General features: G+C 40.6%; 2 protein-coding genes across 4 annotated transcripts; both read right to left on the bottom strand.

Annotated features, from left to right (window-relative positions):
- Positions 1 to 4724: 4724 nt before the first annotated feature.
- On the bottom strand, positions 4725 to 5570 carry LOC108511581 (Copper transport protein family). Its single transcript, XM_017844758.4, has 3 exons — positions 5422 to 5570; positions 5214 to 5295; positions 4725 to 5124 (listed from the first exon to the last, which is right to left on the bottom strand). Exons 1-3 carry the CDS (start codon positions 5482 to 5484, stop codon positions 4949 to 4951), a joined length of 321 nt encoding a protein of 106 aa, XP_017700247.3. The 5' UTR covers positions 5485 to 5570; the 3' UTR covers positions 4725 to 4948.
- Positions 5571 to 12832: 7262 nt separating this feature from the next.
- On the bottom strand, positions 12833 to 18785 carry LOC103715349 (uncharacterized). 3 transcript variants are annotated; one of them, XM_017844759.5, is made up of 7 exons: positions 18166 to 18785; positions 15666 to 15748; positions 15439 to 15521; positions 15213 to 15335; positions 14332 to 15135; positions 14033 to 14246; positions 12833 to 13889 (listed from the first exon to the last, which is right to left on the bottom strand). In XM_017844759.5, the coding sequence occupies exons 1-7, from the start codon at positions 18474 to 18476 to the stop codon at positions 13321 to 13323; spliced, it is 2187 nt and encodes a 728-aa protein (XP_017700248.4). In that variant the 5' UTR covers positions 18477 to 18785; the 3' UTR covers positions 12833 to 13320. The 3 variants fall into 3 exon arrangements, with proteins under 3 accessions (XP_017700248.4, XP_088577653.2, XP_017700249.4); XM_088721527.2 differs by having other exon boundaries at positions 15602 to 15748; positions 18166 to 18706; XM_017844760.4 differs by lacking the exon at positions 15666 to 15748 and having other exon boundaries at positions 18166 to 18635.
- Positions 18786 to 20659: the final 1874 nt, after the last annotated feature.

The raw sequence follows: 20659 nt of genomic DNA, 5'->3' as shown, positions 1-20659 counted from the left end.
GGCGCTGGAGCAGGCCCAAGACGCGATACAACTCTTTCAGAAGTCGGAAGAGTTCCACAATTTAATAAAAGAGGAGGCCATGGATGGATTCATCCGCGGTTTCGAGAACTTCCGGAGGCAAATGCAGCGGTTTTGCCCCTAGCTCGACCTCAAGGGCATTCGGCCAAGGATGGGAATTGGCGAAGGTGAGGGCGAGCCCAGAAGCTCCGACGATGGGACCGGTGATGTTCCTGCAATTCTCGAGGCCGAGCAGGAGGCTGTTGAGGACGAGGCTGATGCGGCCGAGTAGGCGGCGCGGGAGATTCCCTCGGGGGAAGCCACCAGGGGCGCTCCCGAGCCACTGGTGAAGCACCGTCTGAGGCCGCTGCAGATGGTCCCGAGACAGTTTCTATCGAGGACCCCCAAGTGATCGTTGTGGACGACCCCGAGGTCGATGCTGAAGCAGCAGCTGCCCCTTAAGACTTAGCCTCCTTTTTCCTTTCTTTTTTCTTGTTCTTTTGTAAACGAGGTCGACTTCTGCGGCCATTGTCCGGCCAGCTGAGTCGACCTCAATGTCAAGTTTTGTACTCAGCCCTCGGGCTTTTATCAATGAAATATCCTCTTTTCAGATTCTGCGAGTATTTATGCTTGCTTCTGTATGCATAGTTGATAAACTTTTATTTTGGCTGCTTGAGTTGAATTCCTGTTTGGCGCATTTCACCAAGTCTTCGAGCTCGACTAAGTCTTTAGACCTAGGCTCCGGTAGAATTCGATAGAATTCACTAAGTCTTCAAACTCCGCTTCTGAAGGAATTATGCTAAGGCTCTAGGCCTAGACTTTAAGAGAACTCGCTAAGTCCTTGTGCTCGGTCTTTGAAGAAGTCCTGCTAAGCCTTTAGGCCTATCCTCTGAAAAAATTTCGCCAAGTCCTTGGGCTCGGATTCCAGAAGAAGCTAGTTGAAGCTTCGAGCTCGGGCTCAATGACAACATAGGCCAAGGCTAGGCTATCGTTGGAGCTTTCATGCTCTTTGATCTCGAACTCAGTCGAAGTGTCATCAGGCAGAACTTGAGCTCATGGCCAGTGACTTGGCATTTCCGAGCCCGGCCAGGGCATCATCGAGCAGAGCTCGAGGTCGTCGTTGCAGGCCGTCTCAGCTTAAGTCGATGTTCAGACTTAGCCGGGCCTTCGTCCAGAGGAGTCTGGAGTAGGTGAAGATCGAGCTGGAGACTGGTGGTAAGGAGCTTCCCGAGCTTGGTCGGAAGATTATGCGCGAGGTCGAAGAAACCTCGGCTCGTGGTCGATTCAGGAGAGCATCCCGGCCTTGATCGGGGGGGTCCCGAGCTTGGTCGGGCTTTGTTGACCGTTCTGTAATATAAGCAAGTAAGTATAGAGGGATACTTGTGCCGAGTAGGGTGCACCTCTCGTGCAGCCGGAGCTAAGTGTCTCGAGTCAGATTGCCCAAGCCGAGCTAAGCGTCTTCGCTGTGACTCTGCTCCAAGGTCGACCGCAGTGGCGTTCTTTGGCCTATGGTCGAACCAACATGGTGCCCTTGCCCAGATTGGGGCGTACCGTGGTGAGAGGCGTCGGACGGCGCCGAATGTCGCCGTAGTGTTGTGAAGATGTCACCGCGAGGTCGAGGAAGGCTTGGCCCGCTGTTGACTTGGCGTTGTTCGGCGGTGCTTCCCAATGTAGCTCGACGTCAATGTAGCGAGGTATCCCAAACTTGGATGGGGCATCCGAGCTTGGTCGGGCATCCGAGTTTAGTCGGGTATCCTAGCTTAGTCAGGCATCCGAGCTTGGTCGGGTATCCTGAAGTTCACAAGCGTCCCAATATCAGAAAAAGTATGGAATAATGAAGGGAGAGCTGCGAATAAATTAACATAAGGAGGGAACGAGAGTCGTGTTTCCGGTCACCATGTTGGCAATGTCTGAAAAGAAAAAAAAATCCCAAGTGTCAGATCGACACCAAAAGTGATAAAAAAGAGAGAAAGAAGGAATAAGTAAGATAAAGAGTGACAAGGCAGACGAGGAGCAGTGCAGCTGCCCTTACCCTCGGGGCGTGCCGAGGTCAGGCCGACATTCACCAAGGCCTCCTCGCTCAGGAGGTCGTTTAGAAGAATGTCTCCCTCGAGACCATGAAGAGCGTCGACGACCCTCTGCTCGTCCGCCGAAAGTGTGGGGGGCCTGTTAATGGCCCTGAGCCGAGGATGCCCCCATCTCGGGTCAAATCCCCACGAACGCTCGAAGGAAAGAAAGAAAAATTTTTCCTTCCACCCATGAATGGAGGAAGGGGCATCTCGGAAGAACGGCCTACCACCCCGAATGGCGAAGTAGAGTCATTCTCTGCCACTGGGCTGGACTTCAGCATGAAGCACCGGCGAAAGACATTCACCGAGACCGGTATCCCGTGCGCGAGGCAAAGGGACAGGAACCCGATGATGGTTCTCCACGAGTTCGGAGCAAGCTACGCTGGGACGAGCTGATATGCCACCAGGAGCTCGTTCACGAAGTCGTGTAGGGAAAACCGTAGGCCGGCCCAGAGTGTCTCGATGTACACCCCGATCCGACCTGGAGGAGGTCTTGTTACCCAGTCCTCCGATCCTGTGAGCTCGAGACAAAATCCGCCTCGAGGGAAGAACCGGGAGCGGATTAACTCCAACTCCTCCTCGGTCAAGCTAGACCCGACTTCGTCCGGACCGTGACCCATCCCCAAACGAAAAATAGAAAGAAGGAGGAGGAAAAACAGAAAAGCGAAAAACCTCCGAGCGGACGCAGGCAGAAGACCTGCTATGAATTTTACTGGGGGAGCCGATGGCCAAAAGAGAAGAAGCAAGACGGTCACCGGAAATCGCCTTGGAACACCTCCGAGAGGAACTAAGCAGCTGTTGGAGGAAAGAAAGGGAAGACTCCGAGTGAGGAAGACGATAGCTGCAGCGGCCAAATAAGAACTTTCTAGGGCTAAGTCAGGAAATTTATATAGACCTTCCCAACGGCCCAAATCGGCAAGATCGGATCCCACCTTCTGTCCAGATCGCGCCACATGTCAGCTCCAAAAATCGAAGTGACATACCAACCTGGATCGACACCTCAAATGCGGAATCAAGGCGGCGTCCCGTCGGATCCCGCAACCTCATCATGAGCCCACGACGTGAAGCAACCTCGAAAAGCGAAAGGATGTTGCCCCGTCTTCTCTCATTAAAGATGCCCCGAAGTGCGCAAAACGACAAAATAATTTAAAGCTACCTGGCCCCCACTAGTACAATAAATGCAACTATTTTCCTCGCCCGAGCTCGTAAGTGGCTCGAACTCGGAAGTCGAGGGTAGTGTTGGGGGAAAAATGGATTGCTCTGAAACACGTGAACGCATCGTAAGCACATGACTGGAGGCGCCCGACTTGAAGGCGCCCGACCTTAAGGTTCCTGACCCCGAGGCGCCCGACCTCGAGGTGCCCGACCCCGAGGCGCCCGACCTCGACATCCCCAACTTCAAAACGCCGATCCGACCTCAGAAGGCCGACCTTGCCGTTCCCACGCTACGGCCACGCCCTGCGACAACCTCACTGCACCATGCTTCGCTCGCCGGCCATGCCACGATATATCAACCAGAGACCATGCCCTAAGCGACTGTCAGCAATTAATGCGATGGCCTCCGCAGATCTCCGGCTTACTCAACAATTAATGTGCACGGCCTCCACGGATCTCCGGCCTACTCAAAATCTTAAGCCCTCCACGATAGTCAGTTGACTCACTCGACTACGCCCAGTCACCCATTGCAACTCATTGGCTCCAGTCTAGCCCTCCACGGCAGCGCATTAATTCACACGATCATGCTCATTCATGACAGTAGCTCATTTAATTCGCTCAGTCACATCACAGGTAACCATGTACCCCTCTATAAAAGGGAAACCCCTCCCTCTTAAAGGGAGATCCTGACTTTCAGAACTTTCGGAGATAATCTCTTTTTCTCTCCACAATAGCCCCCTCTGACTTAAGCATCAGAGGACCGGTGCCGGAAGCTCTGGCCACCGGCTTTTTTGCAGGTCCTCCGGAGGACGCAGCCCGCCGGCGTACCGCCACCCGCCACTCTTGCCGGAGCTCCTCCTTCTCAGCCAGTGGTCGCCCCCAGGTCCAATTTCTAGCAACACAGAGAATGCACATAGCACTGAAAATTTATTTTAACCTAAGGAACTCCTAGTTTGTTGTATTGGAGGCTCCCTTGGTCATCTAACCGTGGCTTATTAGTCCTAGCAAATTCCTGGAAGATATTGCCAATTACTTCCTTGATTTGTGAGTGAGAAGCACACTCAATTTTTTTAAAAAGAAATCATCATTTTGGCATTTATTTATGTAATAGTACATGAAAGAAATAAAAGGAAAAAGATTCCATGTACAAGACTTCTATTTGTCAATTCTAGATTCATATCTGTTATTGCATTATGTCTTTTTTCAATAATTTATATTTGTATTGATAATTGGGAGATTCTTCGTGCCGTTCTCAGATCTGAGTTTGAACACTCTGGAAGACTAGAAAGGCAAATTGTGACTCAGTTCATATAGTTGGGAAACTAAATTTTGTGATAAGAAGAATGCTCAAGTATAATGGATTTCTCTCCCCTTTTCCTATTCTCTTTTCTTCTCTTGCCTTTGTACCCATTTTATTTTCAATGAAATGTATGATGATTCATCCCAAAAAAGAACTTCTTTTCTATTTTCATGAATAAAAATAGAAATTCTCTCACCATCAAATAAGCATAAATCTTCTCCTTCAGATTTATATATCACTAGTCCCTGATTCCATCTTTAGAAGACACCAGTGCTTGTCCTGTTTAACAAATCATGAGAATTTTCAACTCTTCCAACTTCCATGAACAATTTGCATTAGAATCCTAATTATGGGTCATAAGCCTTATCACATGCTTTGCTATTGCTATACACAATTGAAACCCATTACATTCATCAGAATAATTAGCTTATGGAGGCTTCTGAACTGTGTTGCTTTCAGGGTTCATGTCGACTTCTTTGATCTCCAAGATCTCGACTCGTCGATTAGTTTTCTTCCTCAACCTTATCGCCACATCCTGCGGAATGAATTCTCCACACACACTCACCCTGCACTGCTTCTTCTCTATCAAATGGCTCTCCAACTCTTGTACAACCAACACAAACAAGTAACTGAAGAGAACTACTAGAAATCAAGAAGAACGCAACAATCTAATAGAAAGTTGTTATTGTTACCATGCATCTGAAGAAGGGCTCTTCTAATTTTTCGATAGCAGCCATTGCAGTCGATGTTGATCCTCATGGTCATGCAGTAGAACTGAAGGGGCAAAAGAACAAAAAAGATGAAAGTTAGTAGAGCCAACGAGTTATATAAAACCTTGTATCAAATGGTTCTCTCTTATTTTCAAGAACAAGGAGAGGAGGTGGTGGAAATGAGGCTTGCCTTGTTTGACATGAAGCAGTTCTTGGCGTTTGGAAGATTGAGATGCTTGAAAAGGGAACCCATAAAGCTGAAAATGGGATTTTATTTTGAAGGGTGCAGGCATGAGGCGTGGAGGGTGGCGGATTCCTTTTCCTCTTCTACGCTTTGGGGTCATCCTTTTTTGCGACTTACGTGCGGTGGAATCCGATTCTGGTTGAAGCCAGAAGAGGAGAATTGCGTGATTGCCCTTTGCCTTATTCTTGGGTTAGCCATTAGGGGCCGTCCACAAGGCTAATCTTGGGTTTGTGGCTGTGCCATTAATTTGAGCCTCGTAATGATCACTTTTCTGCTGTACCAAGCTTGTACTTTGGTGGCACGCCTGCTGCAGATGGTCCACTTGCATGATTTCTAAGTCCTGGCTAATGTCTCGCCATCAAGACAAGACAAATGAAAGAAAAGTCTTCCCCTATTGCTTGAAATTGTTTAGGTCATACCCAAGTGGCCTCCACGATGAAGGTAGACTCTGATCCACATCCATGACAGGACCGGTAGAAAGTTACGTAGAAGCGAGAATCCATGCGGCTGTGTATTTAGTTCCATATCGGTTATTTACTGAATAAATTTTAGATACTTATATAAAATTAAAAAACTCAAATAATACTTTTCGGCTAGCCATTTTGGATGAGGTCCTGAGTTGTTACAAATGATATCAGAGCGGATTCGGCTCATTACCTATGTATACTATGGGACACTGCAGCACAAATCCATTAAAGCTGACCATGGGCCGATCGTGGTATTTGTAATTAAATTTGAATAGATTTGAACCTTTAGCATGACGAATAGAGTATATAAGGATCCGTGCAGACGTGTGTTTAGTCGCACATCGGTTATTCGTTGGATAGATCTTGGATACTTATACAGAACCAAGAAATCCAAATAATACCTTTTGGCTAGCCATTTTGGGTGAGGTCCTTGTTTGTTACAGTAGGTAAAAAAAATTATGTTCAACAATCATTTTTGAGATCAAAATCTTTAGCATTAAGGTCAGTTGTTATTTTAGAACATGTTATATCTAATTAATCATCCCAAGCATGCAATCATTGTTAATGTACGAATCAAGCTAGGGGAGCCTTCCACTTGGAAGCAGCAATTTTTAGGCAGGAATCCAAGTCATTTAGGCATTTAAGATTTCAGTGATTCCCCTCAGAAAATAGTTTAACCAATGGCCCTTTAATAGAAGGGCTCAAAGGCCTTATTTAATCACAGTTCTTGATAATGATGCCTATATTCTAGATGCCCAAGCCTTTTGCCGGAGGGGAAAAAAATAATGAGATCCAACTTCATCAGTGCTTGCTTCTCAGACACAAAGGATGATGCTAAAGGCTGCTTCTCATTTACTATTAAAGAGATTTAAGGGCTAAGGCCTGCTTGGCCAATCAAATGGCTTGTCCATGTGAGAGCCTGAAAATTAACGAGAAGTATGAAAATATCAAAGAGAGGTGGAAATTTAAAAATGTCACAACTCCAATTTTTAGGGATCTCGAAAATATTTTTTTAAAAAAATTTACGTTCAAGTTACCATTTACACAGCAGCAATTCATCGGTAGAGCGGCATACATCCGAGCATGTCCATAATGACATTGATAGGGAACTCTTTTTGCGAAGAACATTGATAAGAAACTCAATTTGCTTCAATAGGGAGTGAAAAATTAGAGGAGCGCCTATTTGTTTAGGGTTAGTATTTTTGTCTAAGAAAGGAGCCCAAAAAATAATATCAAAAGTACACAAAAAATCTAAAAAAGAAAAAAAGGAATGGTGTTTTTCTAAGTAATTCAAGATGCAATGAAAATAGAATATCAACAGGGGTACTTGATTTCTCTAATTATTCAAATGATTTTTCCTATGTTTTCAAGAGTTATTCTAAGTTGCTAAAGCCTTTTGTCTTGAGAAAATCCCACCATCATTCTAATTTTGAGCTAGGATCACGCGCTCGTCTTGTCACATGGGGCACACCTTAGGTCAAAAGTGACAGCCAGCCGGAGAATAACAAAGTGGCTGACAATGGCAGAGGTGGAATCAGAGAAGGCTGCGGAGGAGCATTGAGCAGCAATGAAATCATGCTGCATTGGAAATAGAATTGCTGGTTTAAGCGGTTTAAGCAAGTTGAAGCTATATTTTTTTTTTTTTCTAAGGCGGGTGGATGATACCAGACGAGTACAGATGCACCCAATAAAATCAAAAAATAAAATATCTTGGAGTGCCAGGGCAACTTCCCATCTCTAGCCCACAGGGTACTATCCGAGTGACTAGCTACGTAAGCAGCCACCCAGTTCGCGATCCCATTAGCTTCACGGAAGACATGCTTGGTCTGTAAAGCCCCTCCATTTTTCACCATTATTCAGGTATCTCAGAACAAAGGACGGACGCAACCGTTGCCCCTTGGACCCCCTCGAATTCAGCTGATAATCGTGGCTGAGTCCCCCTTCAGGACAATGGAATTGGCCTGTAAAACATACCGGGCGTGACGAGAAGATATAGTATTCGATGCTTTAATCATGGGTTAAGCCTCGAGCCTAAACAATATTTATTTTTAGTCAGGCTTGGAGCCGTACCTACTTCAAATTTGATATTTTTTTTGTACCCATGCCCCGCCGATAATCATCTCTAGCAGCGTCAAATGTTTTCAAGCCGAGTAAATGTAGTGGTGTGGCAGGTGGCTGGATTCAGTATGTTGGTCGGTTGTTTGTTTGTTTTGGTTGGATCATGCTTTGTTAGGTGGGGCCTTCCGCTTTGGCCCTTCCCCTTCTCCTCTCTCCCTTTTCTTTTTTTTTTTTTTTTTTTTTTTTTTTTTTTTTTTTTTTTTTTTTTGCTAAAGAAAAGGATAAGAGGGAAGGAAGGGACAAGTCCACCCCCACATGGTAGCCCCCATTGGGCCTCCACCCCGCTAAGAGAATGTTCGATACGGGCAGAAATGACCATGAACCAATAAGCCCTCCTAGACTACGCATCCAAGCAAAAAGCATCCGGTCTCCACAATTTAATTGACGCCCACGCATTTCAAACTCGGAACCGCTTTGTTGGAAGTAAGGCCCAGTTTTACTGAGCTACCACCCCAGTGGCCTCTTCTTTCCTTCCTTTTTTTTTTTTTTTTTCCTCTTTTTTTTCTCCTGTCTTGATTTCAGCCTGTAGTTCATTTCATAATGATATTATTTGGTGGGTTCCACCATTCTGCTAGAAAAGGAAATACAGATGGAGGTAACTGAGAATATTAATCATCAGTCTTACCAAGTTGCAGTGATCTTCGAAGCCTTCTAAAACTCCACGATAACAATGATGTGTACCAATTAGCAAATTGATACATGCTAATATACCTAAATTATCTTCTTATTTTGACCCAGATATGTTGCACACAGTGCAGGAGGTTCATGGATCAAGCTGAGAATCCTAGCCCTCATGAAATCATGTTAGTGGTAGTTAGCCCAAATCCCTTCAGCTTTTTGCACTGTAACCAGCCAGAAAGATCATGAAAAACATACCTGAAATTTGTTCAAATGTCCCGCTGGTTGTTTTGTTTTGTTTTTTCTCTGTACCTAACCTGTCATTTGAACTTGAAGCAGTTGCAAGTAAAAAGACTGGAGAGCTATGAACCATAGGGAGGGAAGACACCCCATGCATTGCATGCCTGTTCACACTCAAATCACTCTCAGTACCACCATCAACTTCTCAACCATTGTTATTCTCATTTCCATTCTCTCCTCCCACCACCTATATAAACAAAGAAAGGGCCTCCACAATCCTCTTCACTCACCATCACCCAGCCCTCCAAAGAAAGGACACCAGGAAATCATGGTTTGTCCTTCTTCCCCCTCTGCTTTCCTGCCCATTTTGATCTCCTTAGCACTGCTGCTACCAACCGGCCATCCCATTGCCCGGCCTTCGGCCTCCTCCGAGGTCGCCGGTTGCGGCCCCCAACTCCTCTTCCTGGCCCCATGCACACCCTTTGTTCAGGGTGCAATGCCCATCCCGGCCGACGCATGCTGCGACAACCTCGTCAACCTGTTCCATGACCAGCCCGGGTGCCTCTGCCCCCTCCTCAACCGCTCCCTCTCGCTCCCTGTCAACAACTCGCTGGTGCTCCAGCTTCCAATCCTCTGCCACCTCAGTCTCTCGTTCAACTCTAACGCCTGTCCCGGTACGAGGAAAAAAAAAAATTATGACACCATTAACATGTACGTATATATTATGTATGCATATAAAACTTTCTTTATTTCCATGTTTGCAGGACTCTCTCTTCCTCCAGCGAGCTCGCCGCAACCACAAGCCATTGCAGGGTCAAATACAAGCTCTCCTTCTGTTGGTTAGACTACTTGTGCCATCAGCAGTCACCTTAACATACAATTATTATGATCATTCATTTGTTATGATAAGTTTTTAATTTCTTTGCATCCCAAATTGTTCAGATGTTCCAGGATCACCAGCAATAGCGTCTCCGCCACCGCTGAGGATGAACAACCTGCTGCGGGGAGTGAACTGCGGAGGAAAGCTAAGGGTGGAGGGGGCTTCCCTGACCTCGGCTATAATGCCTCTAGTTCTGGCAGGAGCTCTTTCAGTTTAGGTTATTATGTGAGCAGATGTAATTAGATTGGAAACCACTGAAGAGGTTGCTTTCTTATTGATTAGTGTCCCCGGTATCAATAGTCTCTGTAGCAAACCTCTCTTTTTTGTTTGAACCATAGTTTACAAACACATTATTACTCCAGTCTTCAGTGATTTCTATTGGAAAGCTTAATTCTGCCTCACGAATCCACTAGATTGATTCAGATATATTTGTTTGAATGGTCATGATTTTGGGCTCCAACCGGGTCCAATTAGAGAGGAGAGAATGACTTGAAATAAGGCTGCAAATGCGTACGTTGGGCCAACTAGTTGATCAGGTCCATGTGTAGGGGCTATGCCTGAATTCTGCACTAATCTTGCAGTTCCGTATTGATTGAATTTGGTTGGACCAAATCAGGTCCAACTCATGACAACTGCACCCAGCTATGTGGAGTCTTAATAATGGAGCCATACCCATCCAATAGGTTTGAACTAAAAATACGAGCTGGCTTTCATATGGGGCAGAATGGCTTGAGTACGACAAAAAAGAGCACCAATGTAAAGTTATATAGTCGGGATGAAAGTGAAATATCCGAATCTATCCAAATATGAATAGAGATTTTCATCCAATTAATATCCATATCCATAAAATAAATATAGATATGGATGGATAGATAATTTTTCGATCCGTTTCCAAATATTTTATAATCATATTCTAAACTTGTGAATTTTTAGAAAAAATAAATGACCATATTAACATGCTATTAATTTAGTTATCTTTTAATTAATAATATTTTTGATTCTATATCAAAATTTAATTATTCAATTCATATCAATACTTTTGCTATCCGATTTATATTCATATTTATTTAAAATAAATTAGATATAAATTTTTTGTATCCAAACAATATTTATAGCTATATTTTTATTTACCAAATAAAATAAATATGAATATGATATATAATAACATCCAAATTGTATGGTTCAGTTTTGCCCGACAATCAAAAACAAATATGAAATGTGATACTTCCACAAATAATTTTTAAATTCAGAAGAAAAAAAAAACCATCGTTTCCCACGTTGACATGATAAGCACCCACCTTGACATGATAAGCACCCGTTCAAACTTTACTGCCACTAGTCATTATTCCCCCTCTTGTTCAACGATATGGCCAACTAGGAAGAAAATGGCTCTTGGTAACAGAATCTAGTTGAACTATCAGCTAAACATGTAATATATTAGATAGAATAGCTTGAGTACGATAGAAAAGAGTACCAATGTAAAGTTATACAATACAGATGAAAATGAACCGAGTAATATCCGAATCTATCCAAATATGGATAGAGATTTTCATCCAATTAATATCCATATTCATAAAATAAATATGGTTATGGATGGATAGATAATTTTTCGATTCATTTCCAAATATTTTGTTATCCTACACTATGTTATATAGGACTTGCGAATTAAAAAAAAAACTATATTAACATGCTATTAATTTAGCTATTTTTTAATTAATAATAGTTTTGATTCTATATCAAATTTAATTATTCAATTTATATCTATAATTTTGCTATCCAATTTATATCTATATTTATTTAAAATAAATATAAATATAAATTTTTACATCCAAACAATTTTTATGGCTATATTTTTATTTACCAAATAAAATAAATATGAATATGATATATAGATAACATCCAAATTGTATGGTTCAGTTTTGCCTGACAATCAAAAATCAAAAAAAATCAAAAACAAATATGAAATGTGATACTTCCACAAATAATTTTTAAATTCAGAAAAACAACCATCATTTTCCACCTTGAAATGATAAGCACCCGTTCAAACTTTACTGCCCCTGATCATTATTCCCCCTCTTGTTCAACGACATGGCCAACTAGGAAGAAAATGGCTCTTGGTGAATGGTGACAGAATATGGTTCAACTGTCAGCCAAACATGTAATATATTGGACAGAATAGCTTGAGCACCACAGAAAAGAGCACCAATGTAAAGTTATATAATACGGATGAAAGTGAACCGAATAATATCCAAATCTATCCAAATATAGATAGAGATTTTCATCCAATTAATATCCATATTCATAAAATAAATATGGATATGGATGGATAGATAATTTTTCGATTCATTTCCAAATATTTTATTATCCTATTCTATGTTATATAGAACTTGCGAATTAAAAAAAAACTATATTAACATGCTATTAATTTAGTTATTTTTTAATTAATAATATTTTTGATTCTATATCAAATTTAATTATTCAATTTATATCTATATTTATATCTATAATTATGCTATCCAATTTATATCTATATTTATTTAAAATAAATATAAATATAAATTTTTACATCCCAATAATTTTTATAGCTATATTTTTATTTACCAAATAAAATAAATATGAATATGATATATAGATAACATCCAAATTGGAAGGTTCAGTTTTGCCTGAAAATCAAAAATAAAAAAAAATCAAAAACAAATATGAAATGTGATACTTCCACAAATAATTTTTAAATTCAGAAAAACAACAATCGTTTTCCACCTTGACATGATAAGCACCCGTTCAAACTTTACTGCCACCGGTCATTATTCCCCCTCTTGTTCAACAACATGGCCAACTAGGAAGAAAATGGCTATCGGTGACAGAATTTAGTTCAACCGTCGGCTAAACATGTAATATATTGGACAGAATACAGCCGGCCAAACATATCTTGGGATATATTTGGTCAAACAATCACCTTTTCAACATTGAAAACGAAAATAAACAATCTCCTCTCATTACTTCGAACCATTCCAGAACCACAAACATGCGTCCATAGGCTAGAGAAACTCAAGATTGAAACTTCCATTGACTTCAATTCAATTCTCACATTTTGAGATACAAAAATGACAAGGAAAACGTTCAGATGTATACCCATTCTTGTAGTTGACACAAAAAAATAAATAAAAGAGATATCAAGTCAGTTAAAGCAGCAGATGGAAATGAAGTATTATCCGGAATGACATGGTCAGGAAAACTTGGTTAGGGTTCGCTAAAAGGATCTAAGAACTCCAAATAATCAACTCCTCAACCCAACATGGCTCTTACGATGTGCACCCATGTTAAGAAATTCTAGACTGTTTATAAGTAGAGCATAATACCCAGTTCCTTGGTCATTGATGGGGGTAAAGGCTCGAAGAATGTGTCGGCTCCAAGGGCCCTCATTTCACCTTGAGACCTCTGGAGGAAAATTAGCATGGGGGTGCACGAAAACTACACCGTACCATACCTGCTGAAATCTTCAAAAAAAAAAATGACCAAGCTTCATCTGGACATGACCAAGCTTGAGTGTGTCATGGATGCACTGAACAGAGGATCCCCTCCAATCTTGCAGTTATCGTGATCAACTGTCAATGATTTGGGTAGCATGAACAACTTACAAGCATTAGACTGCTCTTCTCCCTTTCGACTGTTGTTTATACTGCTAACTCGACATTGTCTTTTACTATGATCTGGACCATAAGAGGCCAACTCTCTCCTCTTCCTTTTCTTTGATGAGCACCACTTCAAGCCGTCCCGACGACATTCTTTGGCAAGGTATGGCACTTCTGCTTTGAGCATCCAGTAGTCTCCATGGGGTATGAGCTTGGATTCAACAATGCCCTCTGGTTTGGTGCTCCCAGTCTGGGCCTCGGTTTCAGAGAGCCTGACGGTGTCTGATGAACGAATTGGGATTCCTTCAGCACCAAACAAGCCCTGATTCTCATGTTCCAAATCAGACAACAACGAGCTTACAATATCTTTTCTGTCTTTTATACGGTTCCATTTATTGTTAATCCAATCCTGTGAGGGTCTCAAGTCACACTGACTAAAGATAGAGACTCGCTTTTCTCCTGCAATATCCAAACAAGAAATATTTGACATTAGCAACAGTCCTTGACCAGTCCAGGAAAATAATTCTCGTAAATTTCTCTATGAAGACACCAAATATCATACTAAGTTTAGTGCAATGGTGGTAATGAATACAAGGTTTTACCTGAGAAATACACATGGATTTGCCCTTCAGATTCTTCACGAATCACAAGTCCCTCCCACCAGCCATCATGCCACCATGCATCAACAACAGCCCCGATGTCGAAGCTGCATGACAACCTGCCTCTCTCTGATGGACTTGGACGAACCATTGGCCTCCCAAACAAGCGTATACCCAACTTGTCTGCTGCTGCAACCCTTGAAAGCAGAACCCATTCCTGTGGGGGAAAAAAAATCAGATATAAGCACATCCACCAAGATATAAGAGAAGAAACTATGTTACATGAAGAAATTAATATTTACCTCTAAATTGCCATTTCCATCAGCATCTTGAACATCTTGGTACCGGACCTTCACCTTATCATGATGTCTTTTGAGAATGTCGCAACGGAACCAACATCCCCTTATTCCACTATCTTGTGACAGCACTTCAACATGGCATCCTGGAGATATCTGCTGCTGGATTTGTTGCTTCCACAACTCCTTTCTCAGCAAACCAGGAGCAGAAGCAGTGCTTGATATATGTCTTTCTACTTTGTTGCTAGCACCCAAAATTCTTTTCTTGTTCATATCCCTAGCTACTGTTCCAGCACAATCAATAGCCCCATTACTCAATCTGTGCTTCTTTTTGAGTCCGCATCGGGGAATGTGGCCATTTCCATCTCCATCTAAACTAGAGCCACGACGGTTTATTTTCAGTCTCAATTTCAAAGAAGATGTGAACATGGACCAAAGTAGTTCCTGACTCCAGTAGCCCTGGACCTGAGTGATGTCGAAAGGCTTGAGATCATCATTATCAATCAGCCTGCAACACAGGTAAGGTTCCCAATTGCTATGTGTTGCCTCATTCTGAAACTTCTCAAAATGCTGAGCACTGAGGACGGCTGCTAATCCATCAATGCATTCAATACTGAAATCTTGAAGACAAAGAGAAAAGAAAATCTCTCTGTCATTAACATCGGGAGGCAAAACAATACCAACCTCATCAACTTTGTGAAACCATCGGATCACAACCATGTTGTTATCTCTCAAGTCCTCATATAGGTCTTCCACATATGCAACGAGCCTCTTATTCTCTTCCGTCATGACATAGACAAAGTCATGAACCTAGGAAAGCATATGGTACATTAAACCAATGCAAAAATAATAACTAGAAAGAAGCCATTACAACTTTAAATACTTACAGAGATTGTAACTCCATTCCGGCAGAAAGATCGGTAATGTTTGCGCCTTTTCCTGCAATTCCATGCGGAACCTAACCATGTGAATTCTTTGGAATGATGCCCCATTTTCCCCAATGAATGACCCTGAATGGACAAAGGGAAGCAACAGGAAATAAGACTCAGATCCTCAGAATATAATGATAATTTCAACAACATGAGGAAAATACAACCAATAAAATTTCTCTACCTTGGAAGTAGGGATATATGTAAGTTCAGCAACTTCATTATCTGAGACTCTATCCACCATAGAAGATCCATAAGATGTTGAATCTGCAAATAAAACAGACATTTTGTTGGATTGCAAAAACTTTCACCAAAACAGAATTCAAATTTAAACTCTGATTCTCAACCTCCAGGCAACCATCCAGTTGATCAGAAACTTGAGAGAGAGAGGGGGGGAGAGAGAGAGCCTACAACAAACTACATATTTCTGCTTGGGACGCATTTTATTTGGCAGTTTTCTGGATGTTAAATACCACTTGGCCATGCCGCCAAATCTGATCCAAAAAAAATGGATAATGATTGCAAAACCAAATATGACAAACACTCCATTAGTTCAGAATGAAAAATAATCAAAGAAAAAGGAATAATGGTAATGTCATGCTCTAGTTCAAATCATATTGTAAATTGAGAGATCCAGATCCACTAAAGCGTTAAATTCCACCACAAATTACTGAATTTCTTTCACAAAGGTAACCTTGGTGCAATATTAGAATTGTACGGACATAGGAAAAGGAAACTTGAGAAGGAAGAAATTTTCGCTACACTAAATTGATACATTTCTAAAGCAGATTCCCTTGGAAAGTATTATACCAACTACAAGCTAACATCCTAGAAAGAACTGACATCTCAAGAGAGTCTTGGAACCACATGAATGTGACCGCCATGCTATCTACTCTTGACTCACGAAGAGTTCCATACACTAAAACTGGTGCTCAGTCATCACTAGTTCGTAGTATTTACTGACAAAATTTTATCTGATTGGATAACAAGGCTTTCTAGCAAAGCAAAAGTCTTCCAGATCCATATTGTATAAAGAGATCTTTCAATATCAAATTAAATTTCCAGATGCCTAAGGAACAAAAAAAACATACAAAAATATAACTATAATTAGACTAGTCAAACTGAGAGAGAGATCTATGCAGCGAGAAATCTGCCAAGAAAAGATCTAATAAGAAAAACAATGAGACTAATGAAATAAAACTATGAGGAGTACCTGATGATTCACATTCGTACAGACATATAGTCGCATAAAACAGGCCAAGCACTGAATAACAAGATAGAAATAAGAATAAAAATATGGATGGCATCATAGCCACCAACTTGGCAAAACAATTTGCAAACCAAAAAGACAGCACAAACAGCCTATTTTAAGAATAAGGGATATAACATGATAACATACTATAAACATACTGTTAAAAATAATCCAGAAAATTCATAACTAGCTTCTGTTTTGCCCATAATCTTGCACCACAGTGTGAAATTTTGGTCAACCACATCGTAACCATTTGGGATAATCTCAAAAAAAGAATAAACTGAATGACAAATTCTTTATTTTCAAGGTTCAGGCACAAGAATAAAAAGAATAAATTTTTCACATATTATAGAATGTGTGAAATAACATATCAAAGGAAATTCAAAACGTTTACAGAGTTAAAGAGAGAGCAAAGGCACATTAATGATAAGAATTACATAACATCAGAGTCGTGAAAACTCCAAAGGAGTCATGAACAAAAGAAAGTTCATTGAACAAGGTTCTCAAATAAAACATATATAGAAAAGAAATCAAGATATCATTATTTTCAGGATCTAAACATGATAGCAAGAATACTCCTCAAAATGAAATAGTTACGGAAAAGCCACAACCAGAACAAATACAAGGAAGATTATAAAATAATAATAATAATAATAATAATAATAATAAAAAGAAAAAAAAATCAAAAAAGGATGATTATTTTTTGAGAAAACTACCGGCTTAAAGCAGCACCCGGGGAAAATTTATATTTTTTCCCAGTGAAAAAAGAAAAGGCATAAGGGTTACCACCTTATTCTTGGACAAAGAGATAATCTAAAGAAAGAAGCAAACATCCCAGAAATACAAAGACATCAATAGATCCATGTAAATCCAAAGTTGCCTAAGCCAACGAAAATTTGAAACAATTTTTTTTTTTAAAAAAAGTTATCTTTTCAAATATTTTGCAGGTTTTCTAGCTCTATCTCCTCTTAGTTTCAAAGAGAATCATACATCACATTTATCTCCCTCCTTCCCTCTGTTGTATGTGTAGATTGCTTCTACGCAAGAAAAAGGTAACAAAGAAAAATCCAGGATCCCCAAATCCATCTATTGAAACGAACCAAAAAAGCGACCTTTGAATAAAACCCATAAAAATCCAACAGATATATACGAAATCGGAGATTTCAATAAAATCAAGCAGAATCAGCCAAAAGAGACCTCTTTTGGGGGATTATTTCACGGTTTAGCTTCAAGGATATCCTACAATAAACGAGAGGGGCAATCTATGAGAAGTCACAGCATTCGCCCATCAACCGTACGTGTTCTTCATATGAGACAAAACAACAGACCCCGGAGAAATCTCTAGTTCTAGCACCGGGACCCCTCCACCCTTCAATCCAACCAAAGAACAGAGCCACCTTTCCCAAAACGCCATTAAGGAAACTACAGATCCTTACGAAAGACCGAACGACAGAGCCCCAAACCAAATCCCATCCCGAGATAGACCAAAAACCATCTTTTTTTTTTATTCTCACGCTTTTTAGCTTCGCTTCTTCTCAATTTTCTAAAACTTGACAAGAAAGCCATGTTTTTGATTCTTTCACGGTTTTCCTAACCTTGTTTCTTTTCAAGTTCTAAATTTTAGAGAGAGAAAGAAACAGGGCAGGGGAAACAAAATACCCGAGACAAGGGAAGAGAGCCAATTGACGACCTCCCTCCGTGACCGCCACTTCAAGGAAAGCCCAGAGGACGACGACGGCGAGCAGCCGAAGGACGAAGAGGGCGAGGAGGGCGACAAGGAGGCAAGAAGGGGGTTTCTCGGCCGCAGCGCGAGGAGCGACCGGAGGAACCGGCCCGGGACGGCGTAGGACATGTGGCGCGCGCTCTTCTCGCGACCCACCACCGCAAGATCGATCCCGCCCGCAGCATCCCGGAGGTAGTAGTGCACCACCCTCCGCCCCTTGTCCTTCGACACCACCACCTCTTCCCATCCCACGAACACCTTCCCCATCTCCTCCATTGCCAAACCTTAACCCAAATGCCCTTGGCCTCTACGAACGCGAGAGAGAGGATTTACCTCGAACAAATATGTAAATAAATAAAGGAGAGGAAGGGGAGAAGAGAGAGAGAGAGAGAGAGAGAGAGAGAGAGAGAGAGAAAGAGAAGAAAAAGAAAGAGGAGGGGTTCCGATGAGAGAGAGGATTTGGGTGGGAAAGAAATCGACGGCGGGGATTTCGTCCACCACGTTAAAGCGGCGAAGCCCCTCGAAGGAACGGGAATTTTCAAGGAAAAAAGAGTTCGAGACACCATTGCCTCTACCAGGCCGTATTATTCACGGAATTGCCATCTTAGGGTCGAATGTATCAATGCACATTCCGAATTGAGAGGATCGGAGTTGGACGTCGCGGCATGTCTCCGAATTTTTGGTGAGGGAAATGGCTGGCCGTTGGTTTCGCAGATTACGTGCCAGAATTTGCCCTAAATGATTTATAGCCCTCGGGTTGTATCTTTCCGGCGAAAGAATGGTTTGTCTTTTTTTCCCGCACTATCAACCATTCAACCATATCTTGCACAGATATCAAAGCACTTCAAAAAAAATTTATCCGCTTGCACACAAATCTCATAGAGGTTGGAATATCGCGAATAAAAGATGAATGATATGTTAGCACTAAAGATACAAGCTGAACCATGGTTTATCTGCTCTTTTTATTTGAATCAGCTGCTATTCTTTTATGCTTATGTCAGATTTTGGTCTTACACTGCACGAACACTGACTTGGATTATTATTATTAATTTCATTCTTGGAAACGATTGCACAAATGAAATATTTTTGCAAGAGTGTCAAAGTTACATTAAAATGTTACATTGCAAAATTTAATTCGAGCTATAAGTGCACTGGACTTACATAATTTTTGATTGACCAGATGATTGTTAAAATAGAAGTTGTTCGCGTGGTTCCAATAATTACCTAATATGTGCTTATTCTTTCTCCAAGTCAAGATTAGATTCTCTTTTACCTCCAAACTTATCTTTCCCAAGACTCCCAATTAAACCAACTTCAAATTCACTTGAATAATTTATACCATATAGGGAAAAAAAACATTAGAATTTCTTGAATCTGTCAAATTTTTTCATAAATAAAATATTATTTATGGAAAAAAATATTTCTTTATTTATTTAATATTATTTATTTTATTTGGTATTCTATCATTTATTGACAATCACGATACTTACATTTTTTTTAATTATTCATGCATCATGCATGCCTTTATTTTATTAAATCAAAAACTATCATTGGACGTTGTGAGACCCAATAAAAGTGATGTTTATATAATAGTTTTAGGCTTACTTAGGTTTGGACTTACAAGGTTGAGTTTGTCATAGTGACTGTACATATGTAGTAACTCCTATATGGAAATCATTTTGTCCAATATTATTCTTAGTTCAATTATAACTCCACAAAATTGACTACAAATTAGAAAATGATATGATCCAACTTGGTAGCTTAGCTAAGGTTAGATCATTATTTTATCTTCTATTTGTAATTGGACTTTTAAACAAGAAGAAAAATATTGTTATAATTAAATATGTTTAGTTGCAAGAAAATGCGGCAAACATGAAACCAAGCATGCATAAACATTTAATCTATTATATTCTAGATTAACAATTCTTCTAAATTTTATTTTTAGCACCAATTCTACAGTTTTATAAAATTTTTAGATTATGGTATTTTAACTTCACCATCAATTTCTATTGTTTTATCCATTTATTATTTTATATTATGCTAACTCACAAATCATGTAATTTGTAAAAATTTATCCAAATAAGGACGTAAAAGAGCTAACCTTTAATGATGTGATAACTACAGTGAACTCATAAAAATGAATACAATTAAATATAAGAGTTCTTATTGTAATTATCACATAAGAACAATAGTGTAATAGTTGATATACAATATATAGATAAAATTATTAGTATACTCAATTTTTCCACCTTTTCTGGTGGTGATATTGCCCACAAATTTTGTTCTTTCTTAAGCAAAAAACTTATAAATTAATTATTATAACATTCACAATACTTATTAAAAAGGATAGTATGATATATAACCAAATTATTAAAAAACAATATAGTATTTTGCTCTAAATCAACAAAACTAGTCCACTATATTTCTATT

Source organism: Phoenix dactylifera, chromosome 5 (genome assembly GCF_051530095.1).
Source record: "Phoenix dactylifera cultivar Ajwa chromosome 5, Ajwa_hap1_PhDact_Kaust_v1.1, whole genome shotgun sequence".
Classification (NCBI taxonomy): Eukaryota; Viridiplantae; Streptophyta; class Magnoliopsida; order Arecales; family Arecaceae; genus Phoenix; species Phoenix dactylifera.
The sequence above is the reverse complement of the archived record's forward strand: the minus strand, read 5'-3'. Positions and strand labels throughout refer to the sequence as shown.

Excerpts from the sequence above, each read along its gene's own strand:
- LOC108511581 (XM_017844758.4), bottom strand. The coding sequence starts at position 5,484 with ATGGGTTCCCTTTTCAAGCATCTCAATCTTCCAAACGCCAAGAACTGC. Across the intron at positions 5,296-5,421 it reads ACTGCTTCATGTCAAACAAG|TTCTACTGCATGACCATGAG; the intron begins GCAAGCCTCATT and ends TTGCCCCTTCAG. Across the intron at positions 5,125-5,213 it reads AGCCCTTCTTCAGATGCATG|AGTTGGAGAGCCATTTGATA; the intron begins GTAACAATAACA and ends TGGTTGTACAAG.
- LOC103715349 (XM_017844759.5), bottom strand. The coding sequence starts at position 18,476 with ATGGGAAGAGGTGGTGGTGTCGAAGGACAAGGGGCGGAGGGTGGTGCA. Across the intron at positions 15,749-18,165 it reads GCTCTCTTCCCTTGTCTCGG|ATTTGGCGGCATGGCCAAGT; the intron begins GTATTTTGTTTC and ends TTTTTGGATCAG. Across the intron at positions 15,336-15,438 it reads CATATATCCCTACTTCCAAG|GGTCATTCATTGGGGAAAAT; the intron begins GTAGAGAAATTT and ends TTGTCCATTCAG.